The 15,277-nt window shown below is 37.6% G+C and overlaps 2 protein-coding genes across 5 annotated transcripts in view; one reads left to right on the plus strand and one right to left on the minus strand.

Annotated features, from left to right (window-relative positions):
• Positions 1-4,190: 4,190 nt before the first annotated feature.
• LOC111866122 (zinc finger protein 665) lies at positions 4,191-13,347 on the minus strand. 2 transcript variants are annotated; one of them, XM_023854756.2, is made up of 4 exons: positions 13,245-13,347; positions 12,789-12,885; positions 12,499-12,683; positions 4,191-7,217 (listed from the first exon to the last, which is right to left on the minus strand). In XM_023854756.2, the coding sequence occupies exons 1-4, from the start codon at positions 13,275-13,277 to the stop codon at positions 4,494-4,496; spliced, it is 3,039 nt and encodes a 1,012-aa protein (XP_023710524.1). In that variant the 5' UTR covers positions 13,278-13,347; the 3' UTR covers positions 4,191-4,493. The 2 variants fall into 2 exon arrangements, with proteins under 2 accessions (XP_023710524.1, XP_023710523.1); XM_023854755.2 differs by having other exon boundaries at positions 12,499-12,885.
• Positions 13,348-13,623: 276 nt separating this feature from the next.
• LOC111866072 (transmembrane and coiled-coil domains protein 2) overlaps positions 13,624-15,277 on the plus strand; it is a 77,322-nt gene continuing 75,668 nt past the window's right edge. For 2 of the 3 annotated variants that reach the window (XM_023854633.2, XM_023854634.2), the window contains exon 1: positions 13,624-14,343. The gene's annotated coding sequence lies outside the window, so the exon portion shown is untranslated. The remainder of the gene's footprint in view (positions 14,344-15,277) is intronic. The other variant, XM_023854632.2, reaches the window with a different exon arrangement.

Genomic DNA, 15,277 nt, shown 5'->3' on the forward strand with positions numbered 1-15,277 from the left:
CCAGTGTGACTGGTGAAGTTTTACTAATTTCAGTTCTTCATGCCCTTACATGTTTCAGTCCTTAGAGACCATCATCAGAGGGACATCGATACAGTTTGGAAACCACTATTACAATAGGTGTTCTGAGTGTTAAAATACTGTAATGTGTTTGGAGTAGGTACTTCCATGGTAGTGCAATAACAGTGAGCCGAAGCAATGAACGCGTCTCCCCGGAGATGAACTACAGAGAGTTTGTTGTGCCCATTATGTAACAGCAGACCGTTGAAATAATAGAAACAGAACCGTGAGGAATGGTGTCTGGTATCCGGTCTGCATAATGCCTATATAAGCAGAGCTAGAGACAGTCTTGCGATAGCCCCCGCCAGAGACAGTCAGGATCCACTCACGGCCAAGGATAGTTGAGACGTTGCATTGAAGTACTGGGCCAGAAGTCAGGCGATACTGCAAGTGATAATAATTGTAAGGTGCGTAAGAGTGAGTGTCCAATAAAGATTCGCTATATCCGAGACCCATGAGAAGTTATTTGTAGCGGAACATACCCAACATGTGACAATATATATACATATAATGCTGACAATACACAAATGGATACAAAATCCAAAGTTTTCACAGCTACAGCAGCTGTCTTGATATATTAAAAATTTTTAAACTTTTGTCAGTTAAGTTAGAATTTATAAACCAAATAGGTTCGTGTCCTCTCTCTTATCACCTCTCCTGACAGGGGACGAAATTGTGCCGCCTGTCTTTCTTGAGAAGAAGGTTCTGCAACTATTGTATGGGTATTGTATTATTTCAGCAACCCTATTATGTTATTATTTTTTTTAAAGGAGTTTTGTTGTTTTGTCCTACCTTTGATGTCATCCTGTGGTTGATCGTGGTGCGCTGTGTTGTTTTTATTGTTCTAGGGCGTGTTGCACCGTGTATTTATACTTCTTGTGTCTGTGACATTAGTGTGGGCATGTACTGATGTATTATGAGGTCAAACATGTTATGTTGGTTATTACTTTCCTTTGTGTGTTCTTGTTCTTCTATCAATTTCTTGAGCTTATTAAAGCGATATATATGGAAGTTTTCTTTTATATTCATGAGGCTTCCTTTTTTTTTTGCTTTCTCAATCATTTCCATGATTATGGTCATTAGTCCATACTGCTGGCGTTTGTTTAGTATATGTTGAGCAAATGCCAATTCATCTTTGTTTAGTCTTATGTTTCTTATGTGTTCCTTGTACCTTGTTAGATTTCTACCAGTTTGGCTGATGTATACTTTATGGCAGCTTTGGAAGATTATTTTGTATATCCCACTTTGTTCATAGGGGTTTGTTTCTCATTTCTCATTTATTAGTTTACCTATGGTATGAGTTGTTTTGAAAGCTATCTTTATGTTGATGTTTTTGAATAGTTTTGTGATTTTTCATATGTAATTTCCCGTATAGGTAAATGTGACCCATTTTTTGTTTTTTTTTTTCAGCTTTATTATCCGGATTACTTTTCTTTTGTTTAAGTTTGTAAAGTAGTTGTATGACGTCACAATAAATGAAGATGTAAACAAACAGCCTACTTAGACTTTAACCTATTTAACAAACACGGACAAATAGAAATGGAAATATACAGAAAACCCACAACGACAGACATAACAGTAAATAATAACTCATGCCACCCTAAAGAACAAAAATTAGCAGCATACAAAAATTGGATACACAGACTTCTCACACTACTCCTTGAGGAAAATGCTAAAAACAAAGAGTTAAATACTGTTATTAATATAGCACTAAATAATGGCTATAGAAAGGAAGACATCATACACACATTAACACATGATTAAACACATTTCCATCAGGGGATTTCCAGGTTCGTTTATGTATATCCTTGTGATTAAACATTGTACTATCTACTACCATGTTTCTTGAGGAAGCAAAATTTATTAATCTCATCCCATTATCATTTGACTTGTTATGTAGGCTATGTTTTCAAATAACCGATCTATATACATCCTCATTCCCCACTTTAGCATTCATGTCCCCTATGATTATTTTACAATCCCCTTTTGGACATTTGTCATACATTTCATCCAGTTCATCATAAAAGGAGTCTTTCTCCTCATCACTTTTATCTTCAGTTGGGGCATGTGCACAAATAAGGCTGTATTTAAAAAAATTTCCCTTAATTCCTAGCCTACAAGTTCTGGAAGTCTAAAATAAGATGCTTCCTTTTTTTTATTAACAATAAAACCTGTTCCAAACATGTGACTCTTCTTCTGACAACTATAGAATACAACATGATCCCTCTTTTCCATGACTCTTTTACCCAACCACCTCAGTTCTTGTATAGCAGTGATATCTAGTTTCTAGCTATGTAGTTGTTCAAGTAGCATTTTTAGTGCCCCGGCTCTGTAAAGAGATAATACATTCCAAGATCCAATTCTCAAATCATTTAAACATTTTCCAGGTCATCTTGAATAGGTCCGTCTGGCTACTCTTTCCTCGGATTTCTGAACAATTTAGTTTTTACGGTGTGAGGTCGTTAGCCTCTCGCCCAACCCCCAACCTGGAGGACCAGGGTATCCCTCTGTCTGGCTCCTACACCTTGACCTGTCTGGCATGCGTGGCCCTACCAGTAGCTATGCTAACACCAGCATAGCTCTCAAACCCCACCATCATGATAAGGGGGAGATACCACTGGTGGGGCAACAAATTGACAGCAGAACAAAAACACACGAAGGAAGGTAATAACCAACATAACATGTTCAACTAATAACCAACATAACATGTTCGACCTCATAATACAACTTCAGTACATGCCCACACTAATGTCACAGACAAAAGAAGTATAATAAATATGCGGCGCAACATGCCCTAGAAGAGTAAAAATAACACAGCGCGCCATGAACAACCACGGGACAACATCAAAGGTAGGACGAAACAACAAAACTCCTTTAAACAAATAACAACATAATAGGGTTGATGAAATAATACAATACCCATAATATATTTGCAGACCCTTCTTCACAAGAAAGACAGGCGGCACAAGTGTGGATCCCGTCAAGAGAGGTGATAAGAGATGGGACACAAAACTATTTGGTTTATAAATTCTAACTTAACTAACAAAAGCTTAAAAAATGTTAATATATCAAGTCAGCCGCTATAGTTGTGAAAACTTTGGCTTTTGTATCCATTTGTGTATTGTCAGCATTGTATGTATATATATTTTAACACTTAGAACACCTATTGTAACAGTGGTTTCCAAACACTATTGATGTCCCTCTGATGATGGTCTCTAAGGACCGAAACATGTAAGGGCATGAAGAATTGAAATAAGAAAAACTTCACCAGTCACACTGGAGGGAACTATTTTATCTTTTTATAATATTGTTAGTGTGACGGACCAGAATGAAACAAATCAAATATATATATATAAAATGGCTGCATGGTTTTACAGAACATACGAGGGTCGTACTGAAAGTCATGAGCAACAATTTTTTGTAAAGTAACATGCTTTATTATTGACAAACCAAATTAACCACCTCAATCTACAGACCTTTCTTTATTTTTCCACATAATCACCACTTCTTTGTACACGTTTCTCCCAGCGTTCTGGGAGTTTGAAAATTCCCCTTCTGTAAAATTCCGTTCCAGCCACCCGAAGACACTGACACACTGCTTTCTGAATTGCCTCCCTTGTCTCAAAAGTCCACGCAGCTGATCCTTCACAAATCCGAAAAGATGGTAGTCTGAGGGTGCCAGATCAGGGCTATAGGAGGGGTGTGGAAGAACTTCCTACCCCATCTTTGCAATTGCTTCTAATGTGAGGCGAGTGGTGTGGGGGCGAGCGTTGTCATGCAGGATGATGATGATTCATCCCAGACATTTATCACGCAATGCACGACGGAGCTTGTGCAGCGTCTGGACATAACGAGCAGCACTGATGGTTTGCCCAGGTTCCAGGAATTTGGCCAGAATAAACCCCTCTGCATCTCAGAAGACTGTGCCCTGCCCTATTCCAAGCTTTTGGGCTATTGTGTCCACAATCACATGCCTGTCATCTTGAATGATCTCATCCACTCTTTCCTTGTTGCGTTCAGTTGAGGCTGTTCGAGGACAACCGCTCCGAGGCTCATCTTCGATGGCGGTGTTCCCATCTTTAAAATGTTTCACCTATCTTCGAACACTGCTCGCACCCATGCACACACTTCCATAAGCACACTGAAGTCTCTGGTGAATTTCGGCAGCAGGGATTTCCTCTTTCACAAGAAATTCGATGACAGCACACTGGCAAAACAAGATATCGTTATCGGCCATTTTGTTAGGAGTTATACTGGTCATGTGATGCAAGCTATTGACATCACAAGACACTCAAGGTTAACACAACAGCTCTTTTGTCTGCTGTTCTCAGGTTGCCTGCAAAAAAGTTGCTCATGACTTTTGGTATGACCTACGTAAAATCTAGACGTTCATTTATTTACAACAATAAGATATAAAATTTCAAGTTCCCACACCATTAATGAAACAAGAATATTGCCTGCCCAGGCTCTACAGTATGTTCCTCAACTACAGGTCCCTCAAACTTGGGCTCAGGTAGTTCTTCCTCCTGCTTAAGCAAAGAGTTTTCAGGGTCTGCCATTGAAAGCTCACTTGGTTTGAGCACCATCTTGTACTGGCATGGAATGGGCTTGGTGTTGAGCATGTCAAAGTCATTGTGTACTCCTGCCATGTGTCTTGCAATCTTGGTGCGAGTAGTGAATCCCTTCCCACAGACGTTGCAGTTGTGCGGGTACTTTTTGGTGTGCAGGATTAGGTGTTTATGTAGAGTGCTGCTCACACTGAAAGTGTATGGGCAATGAGGACACTTGTAGGGACGTTCTCCTGTATGAGCACGTCTCATATGCACTGCTAATATAGAGGTGTGCTTGAACTTGCGATCACAGATCTTGCACTTGTATGGCAAAGGGTCATCATGCCATTTGCGGTGCATCCGGTAGGTGCTATTGGAAGAGAAGTTGCGCCCACACAGCTCACATGTGTACCGAATTTCCTTAGTATGCGTAGCTTTGTGTTCTTCCAGCACAATCTCTGAGTGCATGCCTTTGCCACATACCTCACAATATACTGCATACTTCCCAGTATGAACAGACATGTGATATTTGAGACCTGATGGTGTGCGAAAAACTTTTGGACACAGCTGACAAGGAAATTTGTTCTTATACATCTCATGTCTCCGTTCATGATTAAACAGTTTTGTAGGATCCTTGATTTCTTTCTCACAGTATCGACAATGAGGGTCCCTGTGGAACACAGTCTTGTGTTTCTCTAATCTCATTTCATTGAGAAACATCTTCTCGCATATATCACATTTGTACACATATCTTTCTGGGTGAGTAAGTTCATGAGCTTTGCAGACCTTTTTGTTTGAAAACACCTTTTGACAGAAAGAACACTGATGAGTTTCGGGGTGCATCTCTTCAACATGCTGTCGCAAATGCAACTTATCTGTCAATTCTTTTGAGCATAAAGTACACTTCACACTTCCTGAACTCTTCTCATGGTTCCTCACATGTCTTTTCAAGTTATGATATGTTGTTAAAATCTTCGAGCAAATGTGACATTTGTATATTTTTTCCTCTGCCTCTCCAACCCTAGGACTATTGTGAATATTTTCAAGGTGTGTCCTTAGTCGAAGCTGAGTCAGGAACCTTTTATGGCACTTGTCACATTGATGCATAGCTCTCTCTGGATGCGTTAATTCATGTTCTTTGAACGCTCTCTTGCTTGTGAACTCCATATTACAGAATGAGCAATGCTGGGGTCCTGTATGTTGGTCCTCAAGATGCTGTTTCAGATGTAACCTATCAGTCAGCTCTTCATTGCACAATTTGCATGTGACCATACCTGGACAATTTTCATGATTCAAAAGATGCCTGTTTAGGTTACTGCGCGTTGTTAAGACCTTGTTACATATATGGCATTCATACATCTTCTTCTCAATGGCTATGTGACTCTTAAAATGTCTCTTCATGTGGCTCTCAGTGTAAGCCCTCAACCCACATATAGAGCATACATAAACCCTCTTCTTCAATGATGTGGCAGTTACATTCTTTACAATATCTGAGTTTTCACCATGAAGCATACAGCCTTCAGCCTTATTTTTGTCAGTATTCTGGTTCCCTTCCTGCTTCTCATTGCCTGACTTACAGTCTTCCAGACAATTAGAAGGATCAATAAGGAAATCACTGGTTTCACTGTCTTCATTTTTATCAATATCAACTGATAGGTTATCACCTTCATCTTTTTCCAAAACTGAATTTTCTAATAGGAAAGAGGCTTCCTCCATATCTTTCTGAACATCTCCATAAATGTCTTCATTTTCCCCAAGAGTTTCAGTGTTTACAGTTTGTTTGAGCTCATCACCTTGCAAGCCTTCATCCTGTGAACTTTTTTCATCTCTCTTTGCAATTTCACTGACAGGATCATCTGCGTGCAATTGTTCCAGTAGCTGCTCCACTTCGTCCTGGTCATGAGTCAGCAACCTGTCCTGTACCTGCTCTTCAGTACTGTGCTTGGACTCTGCCACATTCAGATGCTCCTCTTTCACTTGGAGAGCTTTTGAAACCCTGTGCTGCATAAAATGCTCCAGTAATCTGGTCTTTTCTTTAAAAGTTAGATTACACAGTCCACACTTGAAGAATCTGTGACTTCTCATATGCTTTTTCAGTAATGACTTTGACTTCAGCCGTTTAGAGCAGAGTGAACACTTATAAAGTACTGCCCTGTTATGTTTCAGAACATGAATGTCAAAAACTGTTTTGTCAGGACTCTGAAATTTACATATATTGCATTCATAAAATGTGAGAGGAGTCCTACTGCTTGCATTATCATTTGTTCCATTTCTCTGTAACCGCAAGTTATGTACATTCTTTACGTGTTCCTGAATGTCCCAGTGGTTGTGGAACACTTCATTGCAGTTAGAACACTTGAAATACATCTCTTTGGAATGAGTCTTTAAATGGTCCATAAATATAAGTGAACTAGTGGTTTTAAACTGACATGACACACATTTGTACCCTGTGATGTCTATACTGTCAAAACAGTGAATTTCTTTTTCATCGGTTGCCTCTTGTTTGATGTTTGGGAAAAGGTCACTGTTCTCATCTACTGAACTTACACACTTGATGTCCCTTAATCCCTGGAAAATCATCTGTCCACCATTATCTGTGCCATCTGGTACCTGAAAATTAATTTTTGTTAAACAGTATTGGAAAAACAGCAAATTTCAACTTATAATAGTTTCTTCACTGAAGGGTAGCATTATGGTCAACTCTATAAAAACAACATTAATTATATGTAAGGCAAAAATATGTAAAATTATCCCCGTACCTAAGTGTGTAATTAAGTGCTGTGTCAGTGAAGGTATAGCTCCACCATTCTTGACCTTGACATTAGATGGAGGTGAGTGGTCAGCTTCACACCCCTACCACTGGCTGGATGGGCCCCACAGCCAGTCTTCCCCCTGCCAGGAATCAGAACTCAGTTGTCCAGACCACAGCCCAGTTGCTAAACCAACTAGGCTATACCACCTGCTTTAATATTCAGAAATTTTGCATGTTGCTCACAGGGTGTAAATATGGGTTTCATATGTTTTTCAGAATTAACAATGATTACGTCCCTGAACTGCAGTAACCACTGTAACAGCAACACGGTGCATTTAAGGTTGGAAATTAATTTTTAATGGAGCCAGGACAGCTCATTTGGTATAGTGACAGGCTATGGACTGGGTGGCTAGGGTTTCATTCGTGAGGGTGGGCAAGACTTTTCTGTTCTCCATAACTTCAAGATTGGCTCTGGGGACTACCCAGCCTCCTATACAATAGACATGGGAGACTTTCTCTTGCAGTAAAGTGACACAAGCATGAAACTGACTACTCATCTTCACCTTGTGCTGATGTCAAGAATGATCCCCCATACATCATTGTATGGTAATTAATTGAGCAAAAGGACTTTACCTTCACCTTACTGAATTTTTTTATTATTACTTAGATGAACTCCACGCTCCACAAGATTTTGAATATATAATCTTCCTTACATATTTCACATAAAAATTGCTTCAAGGATACATAATTTTTATTACTTCATTGTCTGTGAAGTATTATAACAATTTATAGTCATGCACATTTCAAACCAGCCAGAGACCTAACTGTGTGTGGCACACACAACAAATCATTTTATGCTGTGAAACAAGGCAGCTCATTTTTCTCCAACTTTGGAGGAAGTCACATTCCCCATTCTGTGTGCTTCACTGATATTGTATTTTTGCGTTGCCTCCTGTTATTACATTCAGCACAAATAATCATTCAATGTCAAATCAACATAACTTAGGGGCAAAAATTTTAATCGCTACCTTCAATTCTAATAAAATTTTACAAGCTTGTTGGGTCTCCTTATGAAGTGATATGTTGGAAGTTTTACCTTTCTGTGACCATTAATTGCAGAGATACAGCAGTTTGAAAGTTTAAGTTTTCCTTAAGTTTACCCTCATTTTGATTAATTAAAATGCTTATAACTCTGATCTTAAGACAGAGGGTTCATTCTTGTGCTGACTTGAAAGTTCTTAAGTAGGGGTTTCATTTGGTATACTACTCAAAATATGCTAGGGCACATTAACATTTTTATCTTGACATTATGACTTTATGACAAATATGCAGCCAGATTTATTCAGGTTTCTTTCCCAAAATATGTAGTGATTATTTTAATATAACTTTGGAAAGTATAATGTTGGAGCATGAAAGTGATCAGAGGATATGATTTCTTGTCTATTAATGGTCTGGTTAGGCTTGATGAGTTATGTACTGACATGTACAGACATGCTGCACATGACTCAACCAGTCTTTCAGTTCATAAATGATGTCAGTAGAGATACGTTGAATTTTGTTGTCTGGCAGATTCTGTACTGGTTCAGTCACAGGCAAAATAAATTCTTATTTTTGACAAGTTTCAAGTAGCTGCAAGTGCTACAAATGTAAAAGAATTTAATGTTTTAAAACAATATTGTAACTCAATTACTGACTTGTGTCAACAGTGCTGAATGTCCATCACAGTGCAAGTTCCAAGAAAACCCTGACATCCTTATTGCACTGGATGATAAAGAAAGGTCCCTAACATTCAGAAAGAACAAAGAATCTGTGATGAACATAGGAAAACTACTGAAATTTTGCCTAAAAGTTTTGGAAATGAAGCACTTGTTTCTTCAAGTTCAGAATTTGACACAAGTGTAAAGGAAGACTTGAACAATTTCTAAAATTGAATCTTGGATTTTTAGAAGAGTCTCCATTCTCCCCTAAATAGTTGTCACAAGAAAACTATCCAGTGAAAAATTCATGAAAATCGGAGTCATAAAAAGAAAAAAAATATTCAATTTAACAAACACCAGTGACAGTTCAAGGGAAGGTGAAATGATAGCACAGTTGAAAGGAACATTTCATATGACAGGCAGAAAGAGTCAAAAGGTTCAAATTTTCACAATTGTTCCAAAAAGCTGGTCAATTATGAAAATCCAACAACAGTTCAAGGCCTCAAATTACATGGTTCAGACTGCCAAGAAATTGGTAGCTGAGAAAGGGATTTTGGCGAGCCCATGCAAAGTTCTGCCTCTTGCAACAGCTGAAATGGTGAAGTAATTTCATATAGCTGATGAAAACAATAGGATTATGACAAGGATAAAAGACTAAGTTGTGTTAACTCAGAAGGCAAGAAGATTCATCTTCAGAAATGACTGATACTAGGTAACCTAAAAGAAACCTACATAAGTCTTATAGAATATAATTCTGAAAGGTATTGGGGTTTTCAGTGAGTTATATTTTCTGGAATATAACACCATGTTGTCTGCTAAAAGTTAACAATTGTTTTGGAGGTACATGTTGCCTCCATCTTCATGGTCAAAGAATAAGCCAATCAAGAAACCAGTGTGAAGCACATAGGAAGAAGAGCTTTCGATTGGCACAAGAATGAGTCCTCTATCTTAATTTACAACCAGAGTTGTAAGCATTTTTTCGGAATCAAAGTGTGGGAGAAGCAAAGGAAAACTTAAAGCTTCAAAGTGAAATAACTTTGTAATTAATTTGTCACAGGAAGGAAAAATTTCTTATTTATCAATTTTTCATAAGACTCTGTAGGCATACAAAATGTCACTGAAATGCAAGGTAGTCATGTGAATTAATGTGTTGATCTCAGACGGAATGACCCAAGCATACTTGAATTATGAGTTAAAATGTCTATAAAGCTATAATTTATCACATTTTCCCCATGCTTTAACCACTGTTTATTTTCTGTGTGCAGTTTATTTCATGATGCTGTCAACATCTAGACTATATAGCGTCAAATGGTAGGAAGACTGATGAATTTGAAAGGATTTGGAAAGAAGCAGCCATATCTAACCAAGATACAATTGAAAGATTTGCCCGGATCGATCAAGAGGAACTATGAAAACTGCAGTCAGAATAGCCAGTGTTCCTGCTGAGATACAAACTGAGCATCTCTTGAACACATATCTGGAACAGTATCACTATATCAACTAACTCAGTGCAATCATGTATGTGGTTCTTAACAATTAACAAAATACAGAATCGCTTATGCAATGAAACCTTCACTGAATGTAACTATTAGGCAGCTTGACAACAATAGCAAATCTGTCAGAACATGCAGCTGTTATATATTATGTCAACTCACATAACTGTGATGACAGAAAATTAAAAATAGCTATTGCTTTTTTATTTGGTTCATTCTGACCCATTGCACTAGTAACAGTGTAAAAGATTATCAACTCTGTCCAGTGTGATTGATAAATGTTTTTTCTCCTTTTTAATCTTTCATCCTTGACAAGTTTCAGTTGGAGTGACTATCTTCAGAAGGATATATCAGTACATGCAGAAACTACTGTTACAATGTGATTGGTCATTATCAATACATACATACAATACCATTACAATGTCATGAATATAAAATAAAGAACGTTGGTTTGTTTGCTCTAAATTTTAACAAAGGTTTTTAAACCACACTTGTAAATAAACTAATTATAATAATTTACAAATATTTTAATAAATTCAGGCACATCACTGTAGTTGTTAAAGGCTATGATTTTACATTTATCACATTGTAATGGTATTGTATGTATGTCTGTATTGATAATGACCAATCACATTGTAATAGTAGTTTCTGCATGTATTGATACGTCCTTCTGAAGATGGTTGCTCCAACCAAAACATGTCAAGGATGAAAAATTAAAAAGGAGAAAAAACATTTATCAATCGCACTGGATGGAGTTGATAATCTTTTATACTAGCTACTGGTGTTCTAAAAGCATTTGCAACCAATATAATGAAATAAGCAAAAGGCAAAGCAACAGTTTAGCCACAAAAGCGCAACATTGGACGATCAACAAACAAAACTGAACAAGATCTTACTGCTATTACCACTCCTTATTGTTCAATGTGCAGAAATATGGCAATCAAAAGTGTTGTGGTACACAATTTTAGAAACACAGTAACAAATCTCATAACAGAATTAAATTAATTTTGGTTCAGGAATTTGAAGACTGGAATGCACTGCAGTAGTGCTATCACCAAATTCACCAATATTATCTCAAAAGCTGCGCCATAGCTTAAGCGGTTAGTTGCTGGCTTCCCACTGCTGCGGTGTAGTGAAGCAGGATTTGTGATGGACAAAGTGACGCTGGGGCAGGTTCCCCCCCCCCGAGTACTTCNTTCAGTTTCCCTTGCCAATCCTCATTCCATCAAATTCTCCATAAGCATTATCACCAGTACAGGTACAATAGGACATATGGAAGCCGACGTGCCGAGGGAACCTGATATGGATTCCACCTCACACTATATGAAATCTTAACTATTGTAATCTACTGTAAACAATTTTAAGTACTGTAACTTTATTCTCTTATTGTAATCAGCCAATGTACAGTAACTGACTTGTCCTACATCATGTAACAATGATCTATAGAGAAGAAATAAATAAATAAATAAATACAAGAAAACAGATAACTACCTCCCTTGAGCAGAGTCCTTCATGATAAAATGACAGTCTGTCATTCTGTTACTCCCAAAATTCTCTGCCTTTTATGCAAACTCAACATTCAATGGCACACACATAAGAATCCAATTTTGACAACTAAACCACCCTACAAACTCAAAGTTGGTATTAGTACCCTCACTATATCAAAAATTGATCATGCAACAGCCACTGTGAATCCACGTGTTACACTAAAATCACGTTACAATAGTAAACATACAACATAGTACCTCATGGCTTAGCTTTATGTAACATCTGCTCCTAAAATTGCATTTAGAAATAGTTCTTAACACTGGGTCCTTTTCACCAAAGTTTCTAAATTTAATATCATGAGGGACACCTCTTAGTACTCGAAATACTTTTTGAAGGATAGGTAAAAGGACTCTTGGGATGGGATCCATACAAATAACTCTAAGTCCTATTTTACATTTTACCTCTTCTTCCAATCCATACATGTATGGGTAGTCCACCAAGTGTGATCCACTGTCCTCATCATCACACAAATTGTATTTCATTTTCAAATAGCCAGTTAGTGTTTTTTTTACAACTCCTATATCAACTTCCAGTTTATCAAGATGGATTATTAGAGATGCACAGCGGTGACATAATACATCTTCTGCTGTAACAATTACCATGCATCTGTCTCCCATTAACTGGCCAATTTTTGTTGGCAATGCAATTTTGGTGTAGGGAGCAATACCCATTAAAAGATGAGTGGCCCTACCACAGACCATACTGTCACAAATAAAGCACCGTGATGTTGCAGAATTGTGGTTCCCTGCATCTTCTTCCAATTCCAATTCTGAATCATATCGCAGCATCTAAAAGAAAGTTAGGTAATTATATACACCACGAATCATACGAAACCTTCATATTATTTTACAATAATAAAAGTGCAACATTTGGGGTTTCCACAAATATAATACATATATAAATACGTAATGTCCATTATACGTCCCTTCACATATTCCAGCTTAAAGTAAATATAAAACAGCAAAATACATAATAAATGTATAACTTCAACAATTTCAATGATTCGTATTGCCTGCCTATTTGGGATGCTTTCCTTAGTTCTGAGGGCAAAAGGAGCAGTCCTTAGTACGAGAAAGTGACTGAGTTGAATATTGCGTTAAGATCTGCAATCAACTACTGTGTGCATAACAATATTTTACAGGATTACCTTTCCAATCCTATCACAGATATTCTTCTCCATGATTAAACTCGTTATTTCAAACACGTAACATACAAATGTACATAATCTTCACACAGTGTAGCCATTTTACTGTTTCATGTGGTTACGAGTGTTTTGAGTACGATTTGGATTGCGTCACTAGGAGGCATCTATATGGTGCGTTTACATGAATGCGTCTTCACTGTTTCGAAATATTCAACGAAAATATATAACCAGAATTTAAATTTCGACGAATTCCATTAGCTTCATAACTGATTTCAAACCTGTTTCCTCAACATTTACCTATTGTAAAATAGTTACCAAAGATATATATTTTTGATGATGCATGTTGGTAGCTTTGGAAATAAAGGATATTGCATGGACAAGGCATTTTTCAACGGCTCTGACCACTCCGACGAAGTCGTAATATGCGAGAATACATGATATAGGTGTAGTGGTAATTTGATTTAGGGAATATTCCAAATACACAAGGCTAGCAGAGGCCGGAATGGGATTTGTACTGCTTGCATCCTAAGAACCAAAGCAAGACCCTGAAACTTAATTTCCCTGTTACTCTACCAGATTGCGCTCGAATGAGTTCTGGACACTGGTGACGATTTGTGAGTAGGTCTCTGCATATCCATTTGGTATTGCTATGACGGGTATAAAGAATATGTCATGCGTTCTCGTAAAGAGATAACATACAGCCGGTTCCATGAACTTCCTTAGAATCGATGGTGGTGACCGGTGGTGACGACGGTGACGACAGTAGCCACTAGGCCACTAATGCACCGTCATTATTAGTAGAGCGTATGAATCATCTGTGTTTTCGTAATGGTGTTATCCGCTATGTTGTGCTATGAACTTACGGACTGTTTCGTAGTTAGTAGTGATAGTTTAGTGGAGGTTTGGTATATGTGATGCAGTGGGTGTCCATAGTGCTTCTGTAATGTGCATAAACCATTGCGACTTGTAATTTCAAGCGCCAGTTAACGCATGTGGTTATGTAGTATCTACATTGGTTAGAAATATGTAAATAACGTCAGCAGGATACTGTATGTTGGCTGCCCCACATGCAATACTCATCATTGTACTACATACTAAACAGGTAATCCTTTGTGTAAGTTACATAGTAGCATGCATTTTTTGCCGAATTTTGAAACCATTTATACCCTTTGACACCTCACTACCTTTGTAGGTACATGTTAGAATCAGGGTTTAGTGTTATTCATTTTGAAAATGCAGCCTTAACACGGTTATGATTAAGAGACGTTTACTTTCCAAGGTATATAAAATTTTGTCAGTAATAGGAAGGTATCGTTATAAAAATGTTTTTCTTCCCTAATATGCAAGAGTTTCATTATATATATACCAAACTATACCAACAGTAGCAAAACCAATTCCAGTGATTGTGAATATGGAACTAAGAACTAATAAGAGAGATAACAACATGCTTTCACCAAAATCTAAGCTTAACTTAATTATAAAAACTAAGGACATCAAAAGGACTAAACGAGATAAATAAGCATAAAATAATGATAATAGATGATAGTCATTGCAAGGGAACAGCAAGAAAAGCAAGTGATTACTTAGGAGATAAGTTTGCGGTAATGGGTATGATTAAACTGGGTGCGGGAATTCAGGATATTCTTACATCAATGAATCAGAATTACAGAAGTCTGACCAAAAAAGATGTAATAGTAGTACAGGGAGGAGCTAATGATGTGTATAGAACACAGTTTGTAAAATTCTGTAAGGATTTCAGTAATGTAAATATAATTATACTAGATATCCCTCACAGGTATGACCTGACGGAAACCTCCTGTGAGTTGACCAAAGCATTTGATTGTGTAAATCACACAATACTTGTTGCTGAGCTAGAGTTCTGTGGTTTTTAATGGTATAGCAGGAAAGTTAATTAAAACTTATTTGAGGGATAGACAACAAAGAACACTACTAAATAGCAATATTACAAGTGGAATTTCGGAGCGGCAAAGTGTAAAACAGGGCATCCCTCAGGGCTCCGTTCTGGGGCCATTGCT

This window comes from Cryptotermes secundus, unplaced genomic scaffold (genome assembly GCF_002891405.2).
Source record: "Cryptotermes secundus unplaced genomic scaffold, Csec_1.0 scaffold318, whole genome shotgun sequence".
Classification (NCBI taxonomy): Eukaryota; Metazoa; Arthropoda; class Insecta; order Blattodea; family Kalotermitidae; genus Cryptotermes; species Cryptotermes secundus.